This window comes from Acomys russatus, chromosome 29, assembly GCF_903995435.1.
Source record: "Acomys russatus chromosome 29, mAcoRus1.1, whole genome shotgun sequence".
NCBI lineage: Eukaryota > Metazoa > Chordata > Mammalia > Rodentia > Muridae > Acomys > Acomys russatus.
In genome coordinates, this window is record NC_067165.1 from 29,410,926 (window position 1) to 29,428,987 (window position 18,062).

General features: G+C 44.5%; 1 protein-coding gene across 7 annotated transcripts in view; it reads right to left on the reverse strand.

The window, feature by feature from the left end:
* Positions 1 to 3,797: 3,797 nt before the first annotated feature.
* Positions 3,798 to 18,062, reverse strand: part of Srrm1 (serine and arginine repetitive matrix 1) — a 38,008-nt gene continuing 23,743 nt past the window's right edge. For 5 of the 7 annotated variants that reach the window (XM_051172145.1, XM_051172142.1, XM_051172149.1 and 2 more), the window contains 7 exons: positions 16,164 to 16,308; positions 15,797 to 15,838; positions 12,191 to 12,319; positions 7,430 to 7,888; positions 6,281 to 6,476; positions 5,390 to 5,599; positions 3,798 to 4,527 (listed from right to left, as the gene is read on the reverse strand). In XM_051172145.1, the coding sequence (XP_051028102.1) occupies positions 4,420 to 4,527; positions 5,390 to 5,599; positions 6,281 to 6,476; positions 7,430 to 7,888; positions 12,191 to 12,319; positions 15,797 to 15,838; positions 16,164 to 16,308 (1,289 nt within the window). In that variant the 3' untranslated portion in view covers positions 3,798 to 4,419. The remainder of the gene's footprint in view (positions 4,528 to 5,389; positions 5,600 to 6,280; positions 6,477 to 7,429; positions 7,889 to 12,190; positions 12,320 to 15,796; positions 15,839 to 16,163; positions 16,309 to 18,062) is intronic. The other 2 variants (XM_051172146.1, XM_051172144.1) reach the window with 1 other exon arrangement.

Genomic DNA, 18,062 nt, shown 5'->3' on the forward strand with positions numbered 1-18,062 from the left:
TTTTTCTCTTTTTGGTTTTTCGAGACAGGGCCTCTGTGTTAGCCTTGGCTGTCCTGGACTCACTGTGTAGACCAGGCTGGCCTCGAACTCACAGTGATCCACCTGCCTCTGCCTCCCGAGTGCTGGGATTAAAAGTGTGTGCCACCACACCTGGTGTTATTTTTTGCTTTTTCGAGACAGGGTTGGTTTCTCTGTGAAGCCTTGGCTTTGGACTTGCTTTGTAGACCAGGCTAGCCGTGAACTCAGAGGTACGCCTGTCTCTGCCTCCTGAGTGCTGGAATTAAAGGCAAGCACCATCTTGCCTGGCCACTTTTTTCATTTTTTCCCAAGACAGGGTCTTCCTATATAGCCCTGACTGTCCTGGAACTTTGCAGACCAGGCCTGACCTACAACTCTGAGACCCACGTGCCTCCTCCTGAGCGCTGGAATTACAGGCATGTACCACCACCACTCTGTATTTTGAGACAGGGTCCTATTAAGTAGGCCAGGCTGGTTTCTAGCTGGTAATCCTGCTTCTGTGTGTAAACCATTGTCACTTTGTAATCCATCTGCAGGCCAGAAGAGGGCATCAGATTACATTACGGATGGTTGTGAGCCACCACGTGGTTTCTGGGAAATTGAACTCAGGACCAGTGGTTAGTTGCTCTTAACCAGTAGCCATCTCTCCAGCCCTATTTTATGTGTTTTGATATTTTGCTTGCACATATATCTGAGTGAGGGTGTTGGGTCCCCTGGAACTGAGGTTACAGACCTGTGGGCGCTGGGAATTGAACCCAGGTCCTAAGAGCTGCCAGTGAGTGCTCTTAACCACTGAGCCAGCTCTCCAGTCCACAAATTTGATTTAACATCAGTTTACAAAATAGTTCCATTGAGACATTTTCATCCCCTGCACATGAGCCTCAGGGTGGGTCTTGCCTATCCCATCTTCACAAAGCTCTATGAGGTGACCGTCATGATTACTGTTTTATTTATAGAAGTTGCTTGGTAATGGCTTCAAGAAACATGTTCATAAGATTGTGTGGTAGGCCAGAAGTTTGGTTTCTTGCCACAGCTTTATCAATGAACTTGAAGTTCAGCAATTGATTGGCTTGGCTGGCCAGAACTCCCTTGGTCTTTCTATGTCCAAGCACTGGGATTACAACACACGGCAGTCATAGTTAGCTGTACAGGGTAATGGGGATCCGAACTCAGATCCTCAAGCCTGCCTATCACCCACTATGCTGTCTCCCAGCCTCACCTCCACTCTTTTTAACTTTGCATAGTCTAAACACACTCATGTTGGTCTCTTCTTTGTTTTTTTGGTATGTAAGGTACTCAGTTCTTCTAAGCCTTTTCAAATTCTGACACAACACAGTAACAGCGCAAATGCGTCTTCACAATCAATGTGTACTGTTTTTTGTTTTCCTTTTGGTTTCTTGAGACAGGGTTTCTCTGTGTAGCCTTGGCTGTCTTAGACTCACTTTGTAGACCAGGCTGGCCTAGAACTCACAGCGATCTGCCTGCCTCTGCCTCCTGAGTGCTGGGATTACAGGCGGGCGCTACTGTGCCCAGCTCCCAATGTATAGACAATGTTGCTGGATATGGTAAGATTGTGCCAAGGTGACAGATGAAACTGACACTTCACCTCTGGTCAATGTTGGTGCATACACACATCACTTAAGGCAGAATTTTCCCCTTGTTCGTCCCCAAGATCTTATGTTAGCCTGAGCCTAGTTCTTCAGCATGCACTTACCAAATGCTCGAAATGCCAGCGCCTACCACCCACCTGGCTTACACTGTGCTGAGACTGAATCCAGGTGCCTGTTAGGTAAGCATGCTACCGCCAGAGTTACATTTCCAGCCCGATTCATTTTTTTTTTCTTTTTTGTTTTTGTTTTTTGAGACAGGGTTTCTCTGTGTAGTCCCTGGCTGTCCTGGAAGTCACTCTGTAGACCAATCTGGCCTCAAACTCAGAGATCCACCTGCCTCTGCCTCCCCAGTGTTAGGACTAAAGGTGTGTGACACTACCGCCCAGCTGTGCAGCTCTCTTAAAAAATGTTTTAAGGGGCTGGAGAGATGGCTCAGTGGTTAAGAGCACTGCCTGCTCTTCCAAGGGACCTGGGTTCAATTCCTAGCACCCACATGGCAGCACGCAACTGTTTGTAACTCCAAGATCAGACACTCTCACAATAATGCACATGAATTAAAATTTTAAAAAGATACTTAAAAACCCCAACCATACTCCCCTCTAGCCCCCTGTTCCTCTGGGCATCCCCGAACACTTCCCCTCATTTCTTTTTTCTATTCTTTGGAGCCCAGTTAGTGCTGCTTGCTGACATGCTGACTGCTGGATAGCTTGACCTTGTGCAGATTACCTACAGGTTCCACTGAGTTTGTGAACACAGCAAGAACCTGTCTCAAAGGATACTAAGGCTGGCCTGCTGTTTATCAAATGCTGCAGTTACAGATGTGTGCTGACACACCTGGCTGTCTTTGAGATAGGGTGTCATGTAACTGGGTTAGCCTCTAAACAAACATTGCTGCATAGCCAAGGACTGCTGTTTGTCTGGCTTCAGTTGGGTAAAGTGGAGTTACTTTGAAGAACAACCAAAGGGAAGAATGAAAGCTCATGAGTAGGTAGGGTCAGTAATAATGCTCCAAATGAAGGGCTAAAGAGACGCAAATACACCAATGGTATTCACTGTTGTTGATGCTGGGAGCCAGCATTCTAGAGGTGGTTTTTTCCGTGTCATACAAGTTTAGTTTCCACCTGTTAACACATGGAAGAACCCGAAGAGCTATGCACACACGTGAGACTCTGCTGCTCCCCGTTCTGGAGTCCCTCAGGATTGTGTTTATTGAATACCTTTCTCCTCCTTGTTATAACCCACCATAGATACCCATGTAAAATCAGCTCATCCCTACTGAAGTACTTTTGTTTGGCTTTTGAGACAGGGTTTCCTTGTGTGGCTTTGGCTGTCCTGGAACTCTCTGTAGACCAGGCTGCAGAGATCCATCCACTTGGCCCTGCCTCCTGACCTCTGTGACTAAAGGTGTGCACCGCAACTGCCTTGCACTATCTGTGTCTTTTGGTTAAAAGCCAAAAACAACAAAACACTTTTTAAAGTTTTCCTGAAATTAAGATGCAGACATTTTGTATTTTTGTTTCAACTATCAGAAGTACAATCAAATTTACCCATGGGTAAATATTTAGCTTAGACTTCTGGTGTCCAAGTACCTCCTTCACACACGCGGTGGTTGTTCTGCCTCACACGACAAGTCCACCTCCAAGCTCCCTTCCGGGAGTGTGCAGGCTCTCCACATCTGAGTGCACTGCTACTGTGTTCTCTGCCTTAACTAACGTCTGCTGTTGCTGGTGAATAGGCCTCACCTGCTTTTCATGTTCCAAGAACACAGCATACGTTCCCTTCCTAGCACTCTCTGCAGTTCATTGCTTTTTAATTTCCTTATATACCCAGCTCTACCAAGAAAGTTGTGTTGTCCTGCAGTACCCAGGCAAGTGAGGAAAAGTGAGTGGCAATGTTCTTAAATTTAGAAATTTATTCTGTTTAATCCACAAGCTTTATATAGCTTTAGTTAAAAAATAAAATAAAACAAAACAAGTGAAACCAGACACTATGTCCAAGTCCAGGCCACCAAATGCAAGAGCTCCTCAGTGTGTGCCGAATGGAAGAGGAAGGAAAAGATAGGAGTTTCCTAAACAACTTTATATAACTGAAGGGTCCTTCCTGGGTCTAGTGAATTGCCTTTACAAAAGAGAAAGAAAAAGAGAAAAAATAAGGGGGGGGGGGGGGGGGAAGGGGAATGGACACAAAACAACCTAAAGAGGAGAAAATTCCAGAGTTCCAAATCAACTTATGAACTTGTCACATAGAGACAGAATCTCCAGCAGCCATGAGTGGTGCCTCCACTCTCTCTAGAGCTGGGATCCTGCAGTGTCAGCAGACTCCACAGGCAACAAGAGTGTTTGTGCCAGTGAAACACTCACACCTTTGTGGTACTTCAACAGTGGCCTCACGTCTGGGCAAGCTTACAAACCTATATAAGGTTGGAAGCATAATTTACACGGGTGCTAAGATTCAAGAGAAAGGATAAAGAAAACCAAAAAAACTTTGGGAAGAGGTAAGGGCATTTAAACAAACCACAAGAATGCCAACAGTATTTAAACCCCCTTTTTTAAAAAAGAGATTTTTGGCTTAAAATATTTCACTCTAAATGTCAATGGAAGAATGTCACTAATACACCGTCGACACCTTTGTAATGTAAATCCATGCCCCCCCCCTTTTAAAACATGGTGAACTTCAACCTAGCAATTATTACAACAAATGTTATAGTCTAAAGCTCAAACACATTTTAGCAATTTTGAAATTGAATCGAGTACAAACCAAATAAAATTTACAACGTAACAAACATGTCCACCTAGGACTGTGGGGACACTTGCGCCTTCCGCATGGACCGCAGGGCCTTTTCCCGCAGGTGCCTTTCTAAGTCGTCAAGGTTGTCATCTTCAGCTTCACTTTCAGTCTCCTGAAAAACGAACCCAAACCAGGAAGACATTAAGTCTTGAGACACAGTGGGACATTTGGAGCACAGAGCAGAACTGACCTGCAGCAGCTACACAGCTCTGCACACACAGAAACCACGCAAGGGCCCTGAACCATGACTTCAGACAGGGCCGCTTCATCTTTCTGCCTCAAGCTTCCAAGTGCTAGGCTTACAAGCACGCATACCACCATACCCACTTTATCTGGAGGTAGAGGATCAAATCCTGGGCCTTGAGTATGTGAAGCAAGCCCTCAACCAACTGAGTTATATCCCTAAGCTAGCTATGCAAGCATGAGCATCCAAGTCTGGACCCCCAGGCTAGCGGCACACCTGCAACTCCAAAGAAGTGGTCTAGCTGTGGTCAACCAGCCTATCTGAAACAGTGAGGTCCAGGCAAGACAGCCTGCCCAACTCTGATGACTTGTGTTCGATTCTAAGGAATTATAACTCTGCAAATTGTCCTGACTTTGTAAAGTACAATGAAAACAAAACACCCAAGGCCTCTACATGCACACATAACCCTGCTGTGACTGGTTCCTTGGGAATCACCCCACTTTTATCCATTATGTGAAGTGTTTTTTGATGCATTTAGTGTGTGTGGCTCAGTGGTAGCAATCATGGCCAACACACAGCAAAAGACCCTGCCCTCTGTCCCCAGGCCTGCCCCTTGGAAGTATATTTAAAAACTTTGAAACATCCCAGCATCAAGCTTTTGGGAAGCCATTTGTACTCTTCTTTGATCCTGGCAGGTCACCAAGAAACACCAATCTTTCACAGTGTGACAGAGAATTGCTAGGAAAAATACAACTACTTCTCAGACAGCAGGCAGAGGTGGTGTGAATACCTTCCTGGGCTCTGGTGCGGCCACAGGCTCTTCCTGTGCTGATGTGGTTGCGACAGCAGAAACAGCCACAGGGGCTGCAGCAGTTGTGGCGGCGACAGCCACAGCCTTCTCCTTCTTGTGTTTTTTGTGCTTCTTGTGTTTCTTGTCCTTTTTGTGTTTCTTGTCCTTCTTCTTCTTCTTCTTCTTTCCACCTCCTTCTTGATCAGAATTCTAAAATCCCAGAAAGAAATAGTGAGGTAACTGATCTGATTAAAATTCTGGGGCTGGAGAGGTGGCTCAGAGGTTAAGAGCACTGACTGTTCTTCCAGAGGTCCTGAGTTCAATTCCCAGCAACCACATGGTGGCTCACACCCATCTATAATGAGATCTGGTGCCCACTTCTGGCCTGCAGGCAGTGCACTGAATACATAATAAAAAAAAAAAATATTTAAAAACAAAACCCCACAAAATTCTGCTTGTTTTATTTCCCTGAGGGACTCATAAACAAACATGTGTATCGCACAAGTGCAAAGACAACTGCCACAACACAGACACTCTCAGAGGCGAGACACATTGGAGCCAAGGTCTACCCGCCAATCAGGAGGAAAGGGCCCCGACACTGATTTGTACAGTTTCCTACTAACTCTGAGCCAGGTCTGGAACTAAGACACCAGCCTGCCTCCACATCTAGAGTGCTATCACTAGAGAAACGTTCCACACACAACACTGGGCTCTCAAATCTATTTTTAAAAATCTCATCCACTAACCAGTTTTTATGTGGCATAAAAAGGCCGAGGCTCATTTTGAACTCCTAATCCCGCTGCTGTCCACCAAGGGCTAGGACTGTAAACATGCACCACCGTCCCCAGCCAACTAATTATAAAAGATGTCCAAAACAAGGTAGGTACGTACCCTGGCAGGGGATGGGCTTGGTGTCGGGCTTTTAGCCTTTTTGGCTGGTATGGCGGGTGACCAGTTTGTGGAGGGTGACTGAGACTGCACAGGAGATGGAGGTGCTGGAGGCTTTTTAGCTGCTGGCTCAGGAGATCCAGAGACAGATCGGGAAGATGAAACCCTTCTTACAGACTGAGGGCTTGGTGAAGCAGCCCTAGACAAAGAGGGGAAACAAAAAAGGCACAGGATTAGAAAGGCACTCAAATGAGGCCACAAACTCCAACCTTTTATATTGTCCAAGTCTTCTGCAGGATTATGTGTAGCCCACAACTCTGCCATTTGGCTGATGGTGCATCCTGTAGGGCACTAGTGACATCAGTTCCTTAGTTTCAATCTTTGTCTCAATTTTTTTCCCCCGAGACAGGGTTTCTCTGTGTAGCTTTGTCTATCCTGGACAAAGACCAGGCTGGCCTCGAATTCACAGCAATCTGCTTGCCTCTACCTCCCAAGAGCTGGGAATAAAGGCGTGTGCCACCACGGTTGGCTTTTTTGTCAGTCTTAAATAATTTTCAGGAGCTGGAAAGATGGCTCAGAGGTTAAGAGCATTGTCGGCTCTTCCAGAGGTCCTGAGTTCAATTCCCAGCAACCACATGGTGGCTCACAACCATCTATAGTATGATCTGGTGCCCTCTTCTGGAGTGCAGGTGTACAAGCAGGCAGAGCACTGTATATATAATAAATAAATACATCTTTTAAAAATTGTACAGATACACATATAAGCAAAACACCCATCTGCATAAAATAAAGAAGAGGGGAAAAAAGGCCCTTTCACTTCAGACTTGGAAACATCTCTCAAACACATGATGCTAAGAACCTAGTAAAGCCCTCTGACATTTATGCTACAAGAAAGTAGGTCCAAATGTGTGACCAGTATCTACAGCTTGCTTATTATTGTTGTTTGTTTTTGAGACAGGGTTTCTCTGTGTAGCCCTGGAACTCTGTAGATAAGGCTGGCCTCAGATTTGCCTGCCTCTGCCTCCTTTGTGCAGATTAAAGGCGTGTGCCACCACCAGCTTACTCATGCTTTCTGTAACTGTTCAGTAAGAGAAAGGATTCTCTGTTATACAGCTATGCATTCATTCCTAACAAAAAACACCAAGTATTTACTTTTTTATCTTTTTAGGCTCCGGAGTCCTGGAGACTCTCCTAATAGGTCTAGTACTTGGAGATGGGGACTGCCTTCCTTGGGGTGATGCCGATGCTCCTCTTCGAACAGGGGGAGGACTTGAGGTCTGAGGAGCCCGTGGACGCGGTGAGGGCGAATGCCGTTTGTTTGGTTGTGGTGACCGGGCCTCCCGGGTGGAGCGGCCTGGGGAAGATCCTTTCCTATGCTTTGAAGATAAGGAGGGCGAGTGTCTCTTGGTGACTGGGGGGCTTCTTTGTTTGGGTGGTGGAGAGTGGGAGACCCGGCGCTTTGGTGGTGGAGATGGTGATGCCCTTCGCTTGGGCGGGGGCGGGGGTGAGGTGGTTCTCCTTTTTGGAGGTGGGGAAGGGGAGTATCTCCTCTGGATGGGAGGAGAGTATCTTCTTGGAGAAGGCGAGCGGCGGCGTGGGGGAGAAGGAGTCCTAAAAAACACAACATTAAGCTGAAACCAACAGAATCTGGAAATAAAAAACTACTGCTACTATTATTAGGGTGTGTGCATGCCCACACATCTTGCTTGCTGAGGTGGGACATGTCTGTGGAATCAATTCTCTCCACCAGCCTTTATGTGGATTCTGGACCATCCACTGTTTCACGAGAACCTCACACTGGGTTCTACCTGTGAGCACCAGCTGACGCCGGGTAATAATCAGTTAACAATGGGCAACCGAGAAAAAGTCTGCTTTACCGAGTACTATGTCACAGGCCCAGGTTCAACTCTTCCCATGCCACCGCCCCACACGGGGTTTCTCTGTGTAGCCCTGGCTGTCCTGGAACTAACTCCCTCTGTAGACTAGGCTGGCTTCTTCCAACTCCCAGAGTTCCAACTGTCTCTGCCTCCACTGCCTGGCAAGATGGCTCAACTCTGAGGAACACTTACTGCTCTTACAGAGGACCTGGCTTTGGTGGCCAGCACCTGTAGTTCACAGATGTTTATAATTAAAATTCATGGGGATCCAGGGTCATTTTCTGGCTTTCATGGGCACCACATACACACAGTACACATATACATATGCAGAGAGAACAGTCTACACACACTGAAACAAACATTTATTTGTATGTGATGATGTGCTGTCTCCTTTGAACCAGCATCCTAGTTTACTGAAAAAGCTTTCAAGACAGTCTTCTGTGCCAGGTTAGATTTGAAGTTTAAATTAGCAACTAGGGCCGGACGTGGTGGCACACGCCTTTAGTCCCAGCACTCGGGAGGCAGAGTCAGGTGGATCGCTGTGAGTTCAAGGCCAGCCTGGTCTACAAAGCGAATCCAGGACAGCCAGGGCTACACAGAGGAACCCTGTCTCAAATAAATAAATAAATAAATAGATAAATAAATAAATAAATTAGCAACTAGTTTTCTTTTAAATGTAAGTATGCTGAGGACAGTATTAGGGCTGTATTTATACTAAAAGTTATTTGTTTGAAGTTCAGGTTTAACTGAGAGGCTTGCGTTTTCCTGGCAACCTTACAGAACACTGGTGTGAAACATTCCTTTAGGGTGACGTAGCTATTTAGCTGGTGCTGATTTGGTGTAGGAAGCAGAACAACTCGGAAGCATAGGAGATTTCTAAACACTGTAGAAAGATGAATAGATTATATATTCTCATAATACTCCCTCTAATAGTAAAATTTTGGGGAAATTTTTATTTTTATATAATTTCGTATTTACAGAAAAGTTTCAAAAACAGTACCAAAAAAAATCTGTCTCGCTCAATATTCATGGATTGTTCCCCTGTGTTTAGAGCACTTGCCCTACCCCAGATCCCCCACCGCTACATCCCTGAGCTGTGTCCTCAGGCCTTGCTTTGTCTCCTGTGTAGACATAGATACGATGCTTTTATTTAAGTCTGAAAACTAGTCATGAGCGTCACGCTTCAACTTCGAACACTTCAGTGTGATACTCAACAATTTCCAAACAGTTAGTTTTTATTCTTGATCTTTTTAGGGAAAAACCAAACCATACACATCCGAGCTAAACTAAGCCTTAAAATGAGGAAATGTCGAGCCGGGCGTGGTGGCGCACGCCTTTAATCCCAGCACTCGGGAGGCAGAGGCAGGCGGATTGCTGTGAGTTCGAGGCCAGCCTGGTCTACAAAGTGAGTCCAGGATAGTCAAGGCTACACAGAGAAACCCTGTCTCGAAAAACCAAAAAAAAAAGAGGAAATGTCCTGTGTTCCAGTCACCTAAAGTTTTTTGTTGTTGTTGTTACTGTTGGCTTTTTTGATCTGTGTAGTCACAGGGTTCCACAGAATGGAACAATAACTTGGGTAGGTTTTCATTAGTGGAAGCTCTTCACTGAAAACAATATTTGAAGTGGTTTAAAAATTTATATCACAGGGCAGTTTTAAATGTTGCATACCTCAAAATTATGCCCCCTTTATATCATATATATATATACATATATGCGTGTGCATATTATATATAATATCTGAACAGGTTGAGACATCATATAAGAAAGGCAGGATTTATATATTAGGCTAGGAATGTCACTTTACACTGCTGTGTATTTTTTCTGTCCCTAAGACTTGGCCCAGTGCCAAGCATATAGTTGGTGTCTAATATTTGTTGATAGAATCTCTACGTATATATTTAGTATAATTATGTTAACAATGTATCCTATTTTTCTTTTTCTTTTGAATAGGGTAGTTAGTGAAAGACATCAACCCAATAATTAGGTCAGTGTTCCTGGAGGCTTAAAGTACTAAGTGATCACCACATACAACACCCAGCCTTTTTGAGAACCTCTCAATTTCACTTGCTGGTCCTCACTTGAGTGGCTGTGTCCTCTGTCCCTCCCAAGTGTGGGCTAAAATCTTAATTCTAAGTCTACAGTTCACAAGGCATTCCTTAATTTTTAAAGAATTATCCAAACTTCTCCTGCCCGTGACACTGTTGACAACCCTTTCCCTGAAGTCCTTGTTCCTCTGTGTCCTGGGTATCTTCTGGTCTCTTCATGTAACCTCATGCCATTCCTCATGTTTCCTTTTTGCTCTTAGTCACCAGACCTCACTCTTGGGTAACTTCCATTCAGTGATTTCATTTTAGCTTAGACTTTCCAGTCTGTTCTCTTCCTGTGCTCACTTGGTTACCCCACTGTCATTTCTGTGTCTTCACGGACTCGATCCCCACACACCCACTCTTAGGTACGTGTTCTTCCTTGGTTAAGTTCAGAACTGCTGTACATGTTTACTCCTCTGCCCTCCATCCACTCTTGGTGTGTAAGTTCTGCTGATCTTACGCCTACCTTTCTGATACATCATTCTGTTTCAGTCTTTATTCCTGTTCCCTGGAGGATACTGAAGTCCGTTTCCCCATCTCTTTCTTGGTGCACATTACAGACTGGGCTCTCTAAAAACATGCAGCCTAGCACCTGCTGGCAACTTGAGGAGCCTTCTGCAAAGAGTTCCGCTGATTTCTGAGAACCTCCTCCTGTCTATTCTGGTAAGTCTTCCAAAAGAACAGAGCCAACACTTCTGTCTCAAAGGACCACTTCTTAGTGCAAGTTTACTGCTGGGCAAAGGTAATTTTGAAAGTTCTACCTGGCTTTTCTCTTAAAGGTGGGGAAGTCCTGTTATGTTAATTAGGAATTAAGACTTGATATAACATTTAGGGAAACTGTACAGTTTGTGCTTGGATCTTTCAACATACATTCCTGCTCAGAAGTGGGTTTACAACAAGCCAATTGCTCAGACAGGGTGGTTGAGTGGAACTGGGTAACTATTTAATAACACTGGCTAGGCACAGTGGCTTCAATCTTAATTCCAAACTTGGGAGGTGTGTGGGACAGCCCCACATCCAAGGCCAGTCTAATATACACAGTAAGATCTTACCAAACAAGAATAGCCCTATCCAAAAACAACATGCACACTAATTTTCCCTTTCTTTCATACGCACTAAATAAATGCACTAAAAAACTTTTGAATCGCTCTACAGTTAGTGCTTGTCTTGGATTCACTGACCCCCATAAACACACGCACTTCCAACAAACCAGACACCCACACTTCCTTCTCTTTTATAGGGTCAGCTGACCTGGGACTCCCGATATAATTCAGGCTGGTTCCAAACTAGTGTTGATCTTTCTGCCTCCACCACTTAAGGGCTGGGATTATGGGTGCGTGTTGACACACACACGCATAGCATGTGACTGACATTTTCCAAAGAGATTTGGGTCTGCTAATACAGACTGGGGGTTCTGCATTCTTGATAGGAGTATTAGCAACAATTACAAAATGGGCACAATGCCAATAGATCAGCGCTACTATTAATGTGTACAATTTGATGGTTTCAGAATACTCCCATGGTTGTTTACTTTTCCATTTGTTTGTTGAGCATGGCCTGGTTGCTCTATATGGCAGGCTGACCTCCAACTCAAAAATCTCTTGTCCCAGCCTTTCAAGAGCTGAGATTCTAAACCTAAGTAACACACTTGGTTTTTATTTTCTTTTCCCTCCACCCAACCCATTTTTAAAAAGACATGGTTTCTCTCTGTAGCCTTGGCTGTCCTGGAACTCACTCTGTAGACCAGGCTGGCCTTAAACTCAGAGATCCACCTGCCTCTGCCTCACTAATGCTGGGATTACAGGTGTGCGTCACCACCGCCCGGCCCTATTTCCTAGTTCTAGAGTCCTGTGTCACATAATGAGCTCACATTTAACATGTGCCGTTAGGACTAGAGATGCAAGGTCTCCATACAAAAACAACGTTCAAGAGTCTATTGGACACAGTACCTTCGTCGTGGTGGTGGGGTGGGAGACCTGCGCCGCCGAGGAGGGGGTGGTGGAGGGGGCGGAGGAGCTGGAGAAGGAGATCGTCGCCTTCTGGCAGGTGGTGGGGAGGGACTTCTCCTCCTTCTACCACTAAAGCAAGGAACCAGAGTTATCCTCAGTCAGTGACATTTAACATCAAGCCGCCCGCCCCCCAAGCATATTTCCAGTGGTTAACCCAGGCAGAGACATTACTTTCAGCTTCACTTTTGATATGGGTAAAACAGCTTTGTGAAGTTAGCTTCAGACAAAAGCGTGTATATATGGTTATGACAGAAACCACCCAAGAGAGATTCAAAAGACTTTGTCACCAGAACATTCATTTTTAGTTGGAATAGAGAACAATCAGTTGGGAAACTTATCTGAGACTTATGTGGACCATGTCAGGGTTAAATTCAGCCAAATTGTTCTTTGAGAAGGCTTTTCAGGTCACTTTGATTATGAGATATTCCAGATATTAACAGACACCAATGGCTGGAGGGCACTGCTCCGAGCTGCCCCTCCTCTGCAGCACTGTAAGACACAGTGCCTGCACACACTAGGTATGTACTCTACCGCTGAGTTGTACCTCCAATCTTTAGGATCTTAACACTGAAAAGGCATCACACCTACCAATAGTCTAAAGACAAACCACAAAGCTGAGTACTAGAGCTGCCTGGAGTGTGTGTGGAGGTGGGGCTGGGAGGGGGTGGAGGTTTAATGTGGCTAATACATGCTTGAACCAAATCTACCCCAATTCTCAGTTCTGTAATAGACGTAAACATACCCACATACCAAGAAGTACAATGAATTAACCAGCCAGAAGTAACTTCACACAAGATTTACTTAAATGTAGGCTAAGCCAGTTTGCCGCCTCTGAGGCAAACTGACACACGTGAGAAAGAGGTCATTTTGTAAAGTTCTCAGCTTCTTCCTCAGCCACAGCTGACACTAACCCTGGCTCTAATGTTTACCAGGCCCCGGCTCCTATTTAAGACCAGACAGAGAAAAGCCAGAAATTCACTACCAGCCAACCAGATTTGATTTAGGTTTGCTGGTGATCCCTGATCTTAACACTTTACACAAACACTTAAAATCATGCTTAATTTTATCCCTCATCCCCAAAATATGGGAATGAGCCAGGCAGTGGTGGCACACGCCTTTAATCCCAGCAAAGAAGCAGAGGTAGGGGCATCTGAGTTCAAGGCCAGCCTGGTCCACAAAGTGAGTTCCAGGATAGCCAAGGTCACACAGAGAAACCCTGTCTTCAAACAAAACAACTAAAAGAAAAATAGGATGGTGTACCCTAACTCAACACCTTTTCTGTCAGGCAAGGTGGTGGACCCTTTCATCCCCGAGACCAGGGCACAGAGGCAAGCAGATTTCTCTGAGTTCCAGGCCAATTAGGGCTACATACAAAGACCCTACCTGAAACAAAGCAAAACGATTTTTTTGTTTTGCTTTCTGTTACAGGAGCTCACTGTGTAGGCCTAGCTGGCCTCTGCCTTCTGAGTATGCCACCATGCCCAAATGGATGGTGATTTCTAACAGCATTAAACTTGAAGCTACTAATATAAACCTAAAAGCACTGGAGTGAGCTGGGGAAACCATCGGGTTTTCGTCTTGGTTTTTGAGACAGTGCCTCCTCACATAAGCATGGCTGTCCTAGAACTTACTTTGTAGACCAGTGTTGTGACTGAAGGCATGCACCACCACACCCAGCTAGGAACATTAATTTTGATTTTACTGTTTTAAGAACTCCTTCTTAAAGAACTCCTTTAAGAATTCTTTCTACAATGGGGGAAAGAGAAAAATCACAACACTAACATAATTCTGTGGAAAGCAATTTTTGATTTTCGTTTAGCGATTTCACAGAAGCCAGAAGTCACTGCAGTTTGGTGAAAAATATTTTATACCCAATTTATTTCTTTCCTTTTAAAAAATATGTATTTATTTATTATATATACAGTGCATGTTTGCCTGCACACCAGAAAAGGGCATTAGATCACATTATAAATGGTTGTGTAAGCCACGATGTGGGTGCTGGGAATTGAACTCAGGACCTCTAGAAGAGCAGCTGGTGGGTGCTCTTAACCTCTGAGCTACCTCTCCAGTCCATATTTCTTTTCTATTTCTATTTTTTCATTACCATGAAAAAGTCCCCTCTTCAGCAGAAATTCCCAACTCTGTTACATTATTGCTTCCCAAATGTCTTTCCGAAAAGACTATAAAACGGGAGAAGATGAAAGCAAGAAGAATTCCTGCAGTTTGACAGGGGATGCTCAACCTGTACTTAGAAAAGGAAAGTGGGGGCCTGGAGAGATGGCTCAGCAGTTAAGAGCACTGACTGCTCTTCCAGGGGTCCTGAGTTCAATTCCCAGCAACCACATGGTGGCTCACAACTGTCTATAATGTAATCTGATACCCTCTTCTGCAGATAAAGCACTCATATGCAATAAATAAAATAAATAAATCTTAAGAAAAAAAAAAAGAAAAGAAAAGAAAAGAAAGAAAAAGAAAAGGAAAGTGGTGACGACATCAGTAGCACAGGTCAAAGATGTGGGGAAGATACTTCTCACTGTGTTTTCTCACTTGTGAGCTGCCTGGCTAAAAGTTTGGTTTTGTTGGTTTTTTAGAGAGGGCTTCTCTGTATAGTCCTGGCTATCTTGGAACTTGCTCTGTGGACCAGGCTGCCTGCCTCTGCTTGCCAAGTGCTAGGATTAAAGGCATGCGCCAACATACCCAGCCCACTAAAAGATTTTTATAAATGACCTATTAAAATTTTGTTTTCAATGTCACATTAACACATGGCCAAAAATATTCAGCCAATGGAGGTAGGGGAAGAAAAAGAAGGCTGGTAAGATAAAGGCACTTGCCACCAAGCCTGAAGAACTGAGTGAGCTCGATTCCCAAGAACCACATGGTAAACAGAAAGAACCAACTCTTTTTTTTTTTTCTAGATAGGGTTTCTCTGTGTAGCCTTGGCTGTCCTAGATCCACTTTGTAGACCAGGCTGGCCTCAAACTCAGTGATCCACCTGCCTCTGCCTCCTGAGTACTGGGATCAAAGGCGTGCGCCACAAAGCTGGGCAAGAACCAATTCTTATAAATGTCCTTTGACCTCCAACAGGTGCACTGTGGCACGTGTGTACCCACACATATACACAATAAATAAAAACACAATGAAGATAAAAGGATCTAAAATCAACACCCCACACATTGCTCTTTGTATCATTCACCTGACAAGATAAAAACAACAACAAGGGCTGGAGAGATGGCTCAGAGGTTAAGGGCACTGGGTGTTCTTCCAGAGGTCCTGAGTTCAATTCCCAGCAACCACATGGTGGCTCACAACCATCTATAATGTGATTTGATGCCTTCTTTTGGCCTGCAGGTGTACATGTAGGCAGAGCACTGTATACATAATAAATAAAGATCTTTAACCACCACCACCAACAACAAAACACAACAAAGCAACGTAAGCCTCTCTCCACTGACATAAATGCATCCTTAAATGGGGACAGCCATCTAAACAGAAAGTTAAGTAAACTTGGTAGGTAACCCTAATTTACCAAAATAGTGTCTAACCAACCTTTTAGTCACTGGCGATTGCCATCGTTTTCCCATCTGCATCCTGAGAGCAGTGGAGAAAAACATATGTCAAGAATTCCATTTATGCAAGTTAAATCCTTCTTGTTGAAGCATTTGTTAAAAGCTTCAAAATGTCTGGAATTAGTGCTTCGATTTAATTGCTTTCTATTCATGTATAAATAAAGCAATCCTTGAAACTGGTCTAGTTTTAATGTTAAGAGCTACCAAAGCAAGAAAAAACAAGTCAACCAAAAAGCCCACCAAGCCCAACCTCTGCCTCCAAGTTGACGTAAGCTTGAGGCTCACCCTGCAAGTTACAGCTTCAACCCAACCACAGAGCAGTGAAAACCCTTAATGAAGGCTGTTACCGAGGGGAAGTCTCTTTCTGGCGCTTTCGAGGTGATGGAGAGGCACTCCGAGAAGGAGAATGTCTCCGCCGCCTGCCTACCTCACCGTTCTTCACATGGGATCTCTTGGGCCGCTCATCTTCTGAGGTGGAAGAAGAGCCAGAGTCTGTAATCACAGAGCAAAGAACAAGAACAAAACATCACAAGCATGCACGCAAACACACCCACCCCACCTACCCCCTTAGCCCCTTCTATTGCATGCTCAAGGTTCTAGGTTCTATCCCCAGCACAGGGGGAAATGTTAGACTCAGTGTCACAGCATTTACCTAGTATTGCATGAGGTCATGAGTTCAAGTCTCAGTACCACCAGGACAATCTTAGTGGCAATCAACAGCCCACACCCAGCAGAAAAATGGCCAACACTAGACTAGTGTATGTCAGGAGTACAGAGGTCTATGTGGGCCTCTTGGTGAATCTCGGGCTTCTGAATCAGGCTTGCTGCTGCATGTCGTATCTGGTGTGAAGGGAGGTAGAGGTGGGAGAACTTAAAGTTCACCACCAGCCTCAGCAACACAGCAATGAAGTCAAACTATGTGCACGAGACCACCTCACAAACAACAAAGCAAACACAAGTTTACGGAGTCTTTTCCAATTAACAGAGTAAAGCTTCAAAAGAACGTAAGGGCTGATGGTGCAATTCAGTGGCAGATCACATGCCTAGCACGAGTAGGCCCTGCGTTACATGCCAGCAGCAAAAGGAAAAAAAAAATTTTCAATAAGCCATTCAAAGTAGAAAATAAAGATTTCCACTATAATAATTACAACAATCACTTGAAGGATGGGGTGCAGGTGTGTGTGCGTGCACTAGTAGAGAGCCTGCCTTAGTATGAGGCCCTGGGAATCCAGCCCCAGCACTGCACTAACAGGCTGCAGTGGCACAAAGCTGCAATGTCAGCACTGAGGAGCTGGAGGTAAGAAGAACAGAAGTTTAAGGTCATTTTTGGCTACAGAGGAAGTTCAAGGTGAGCCTGTACTACATTAGAGCCTGTCAACCCAACCCAACCCTACATAAAACTAAGTAAGCAAGGTAAGAACAGAACATCTGTGTGGTGGAGACACACGCCTTGAATGCCAGCACTCATGAGACTGAGGCAGAAGGACCTCCTGTGTTTGAGGCCAGCCTGGTCTACAAAATGAGTCCAGGACAGCCAGGGATACACAGAGAAACCCTATCTTAAAAAAACAAAAACCCAGAACACCTGGTTTAAGTATTAGGTTTCTGTGCTTTTTCTTTTTAATCTAACAATTAGAATTGTCTGAAAACTTCATCAGCCTACTAGTAAACAAAAATCCAGAAGCAGCCTTAATGCCCATGAAAAGACAACTGCCCAAACAAACAAACAAACAAACAAACAAACAAAAAACCAGAACCCACCAATGACAATTAAAAAAAAAAACAAAACAAAAAAACAACAAGCCAGGCAGGTGGCATATACCTTTAATCTTAGCACTTAGCAGGAAGAGGCAGACAGATCTCTGAGTTCAAGGTCAACCTGTCTATAAGAGTGAAATTTGAGACCTTGTCTCAAAACAAACAAACAAAAAATTTTCTTTTTTTCCAGAAAATTTTAGAGGGGTATATTATGTTACAGAACAAATTATTTCATTTTCTGATTGACTATCATACTGTACATCAATTACCTTGTTTTGAAGATAGGGCTTCTCTGTGTAGCCCTGGCTGTCCTTGGACTTGCTGTGTAGACCAGGCTGACCTTAAACTCACAGAGATTTGCCTGCTGGGATTAAAGGCCCGTGACACCACGCCTGGCCTTTGTTTTGTTTTAAGATGGGTTTTTCTGTGTAGCCCTAGCAGTCCTGGAACTCACTCTGTAGACGAGGCTGGCCTCAAACTCAAGAGAT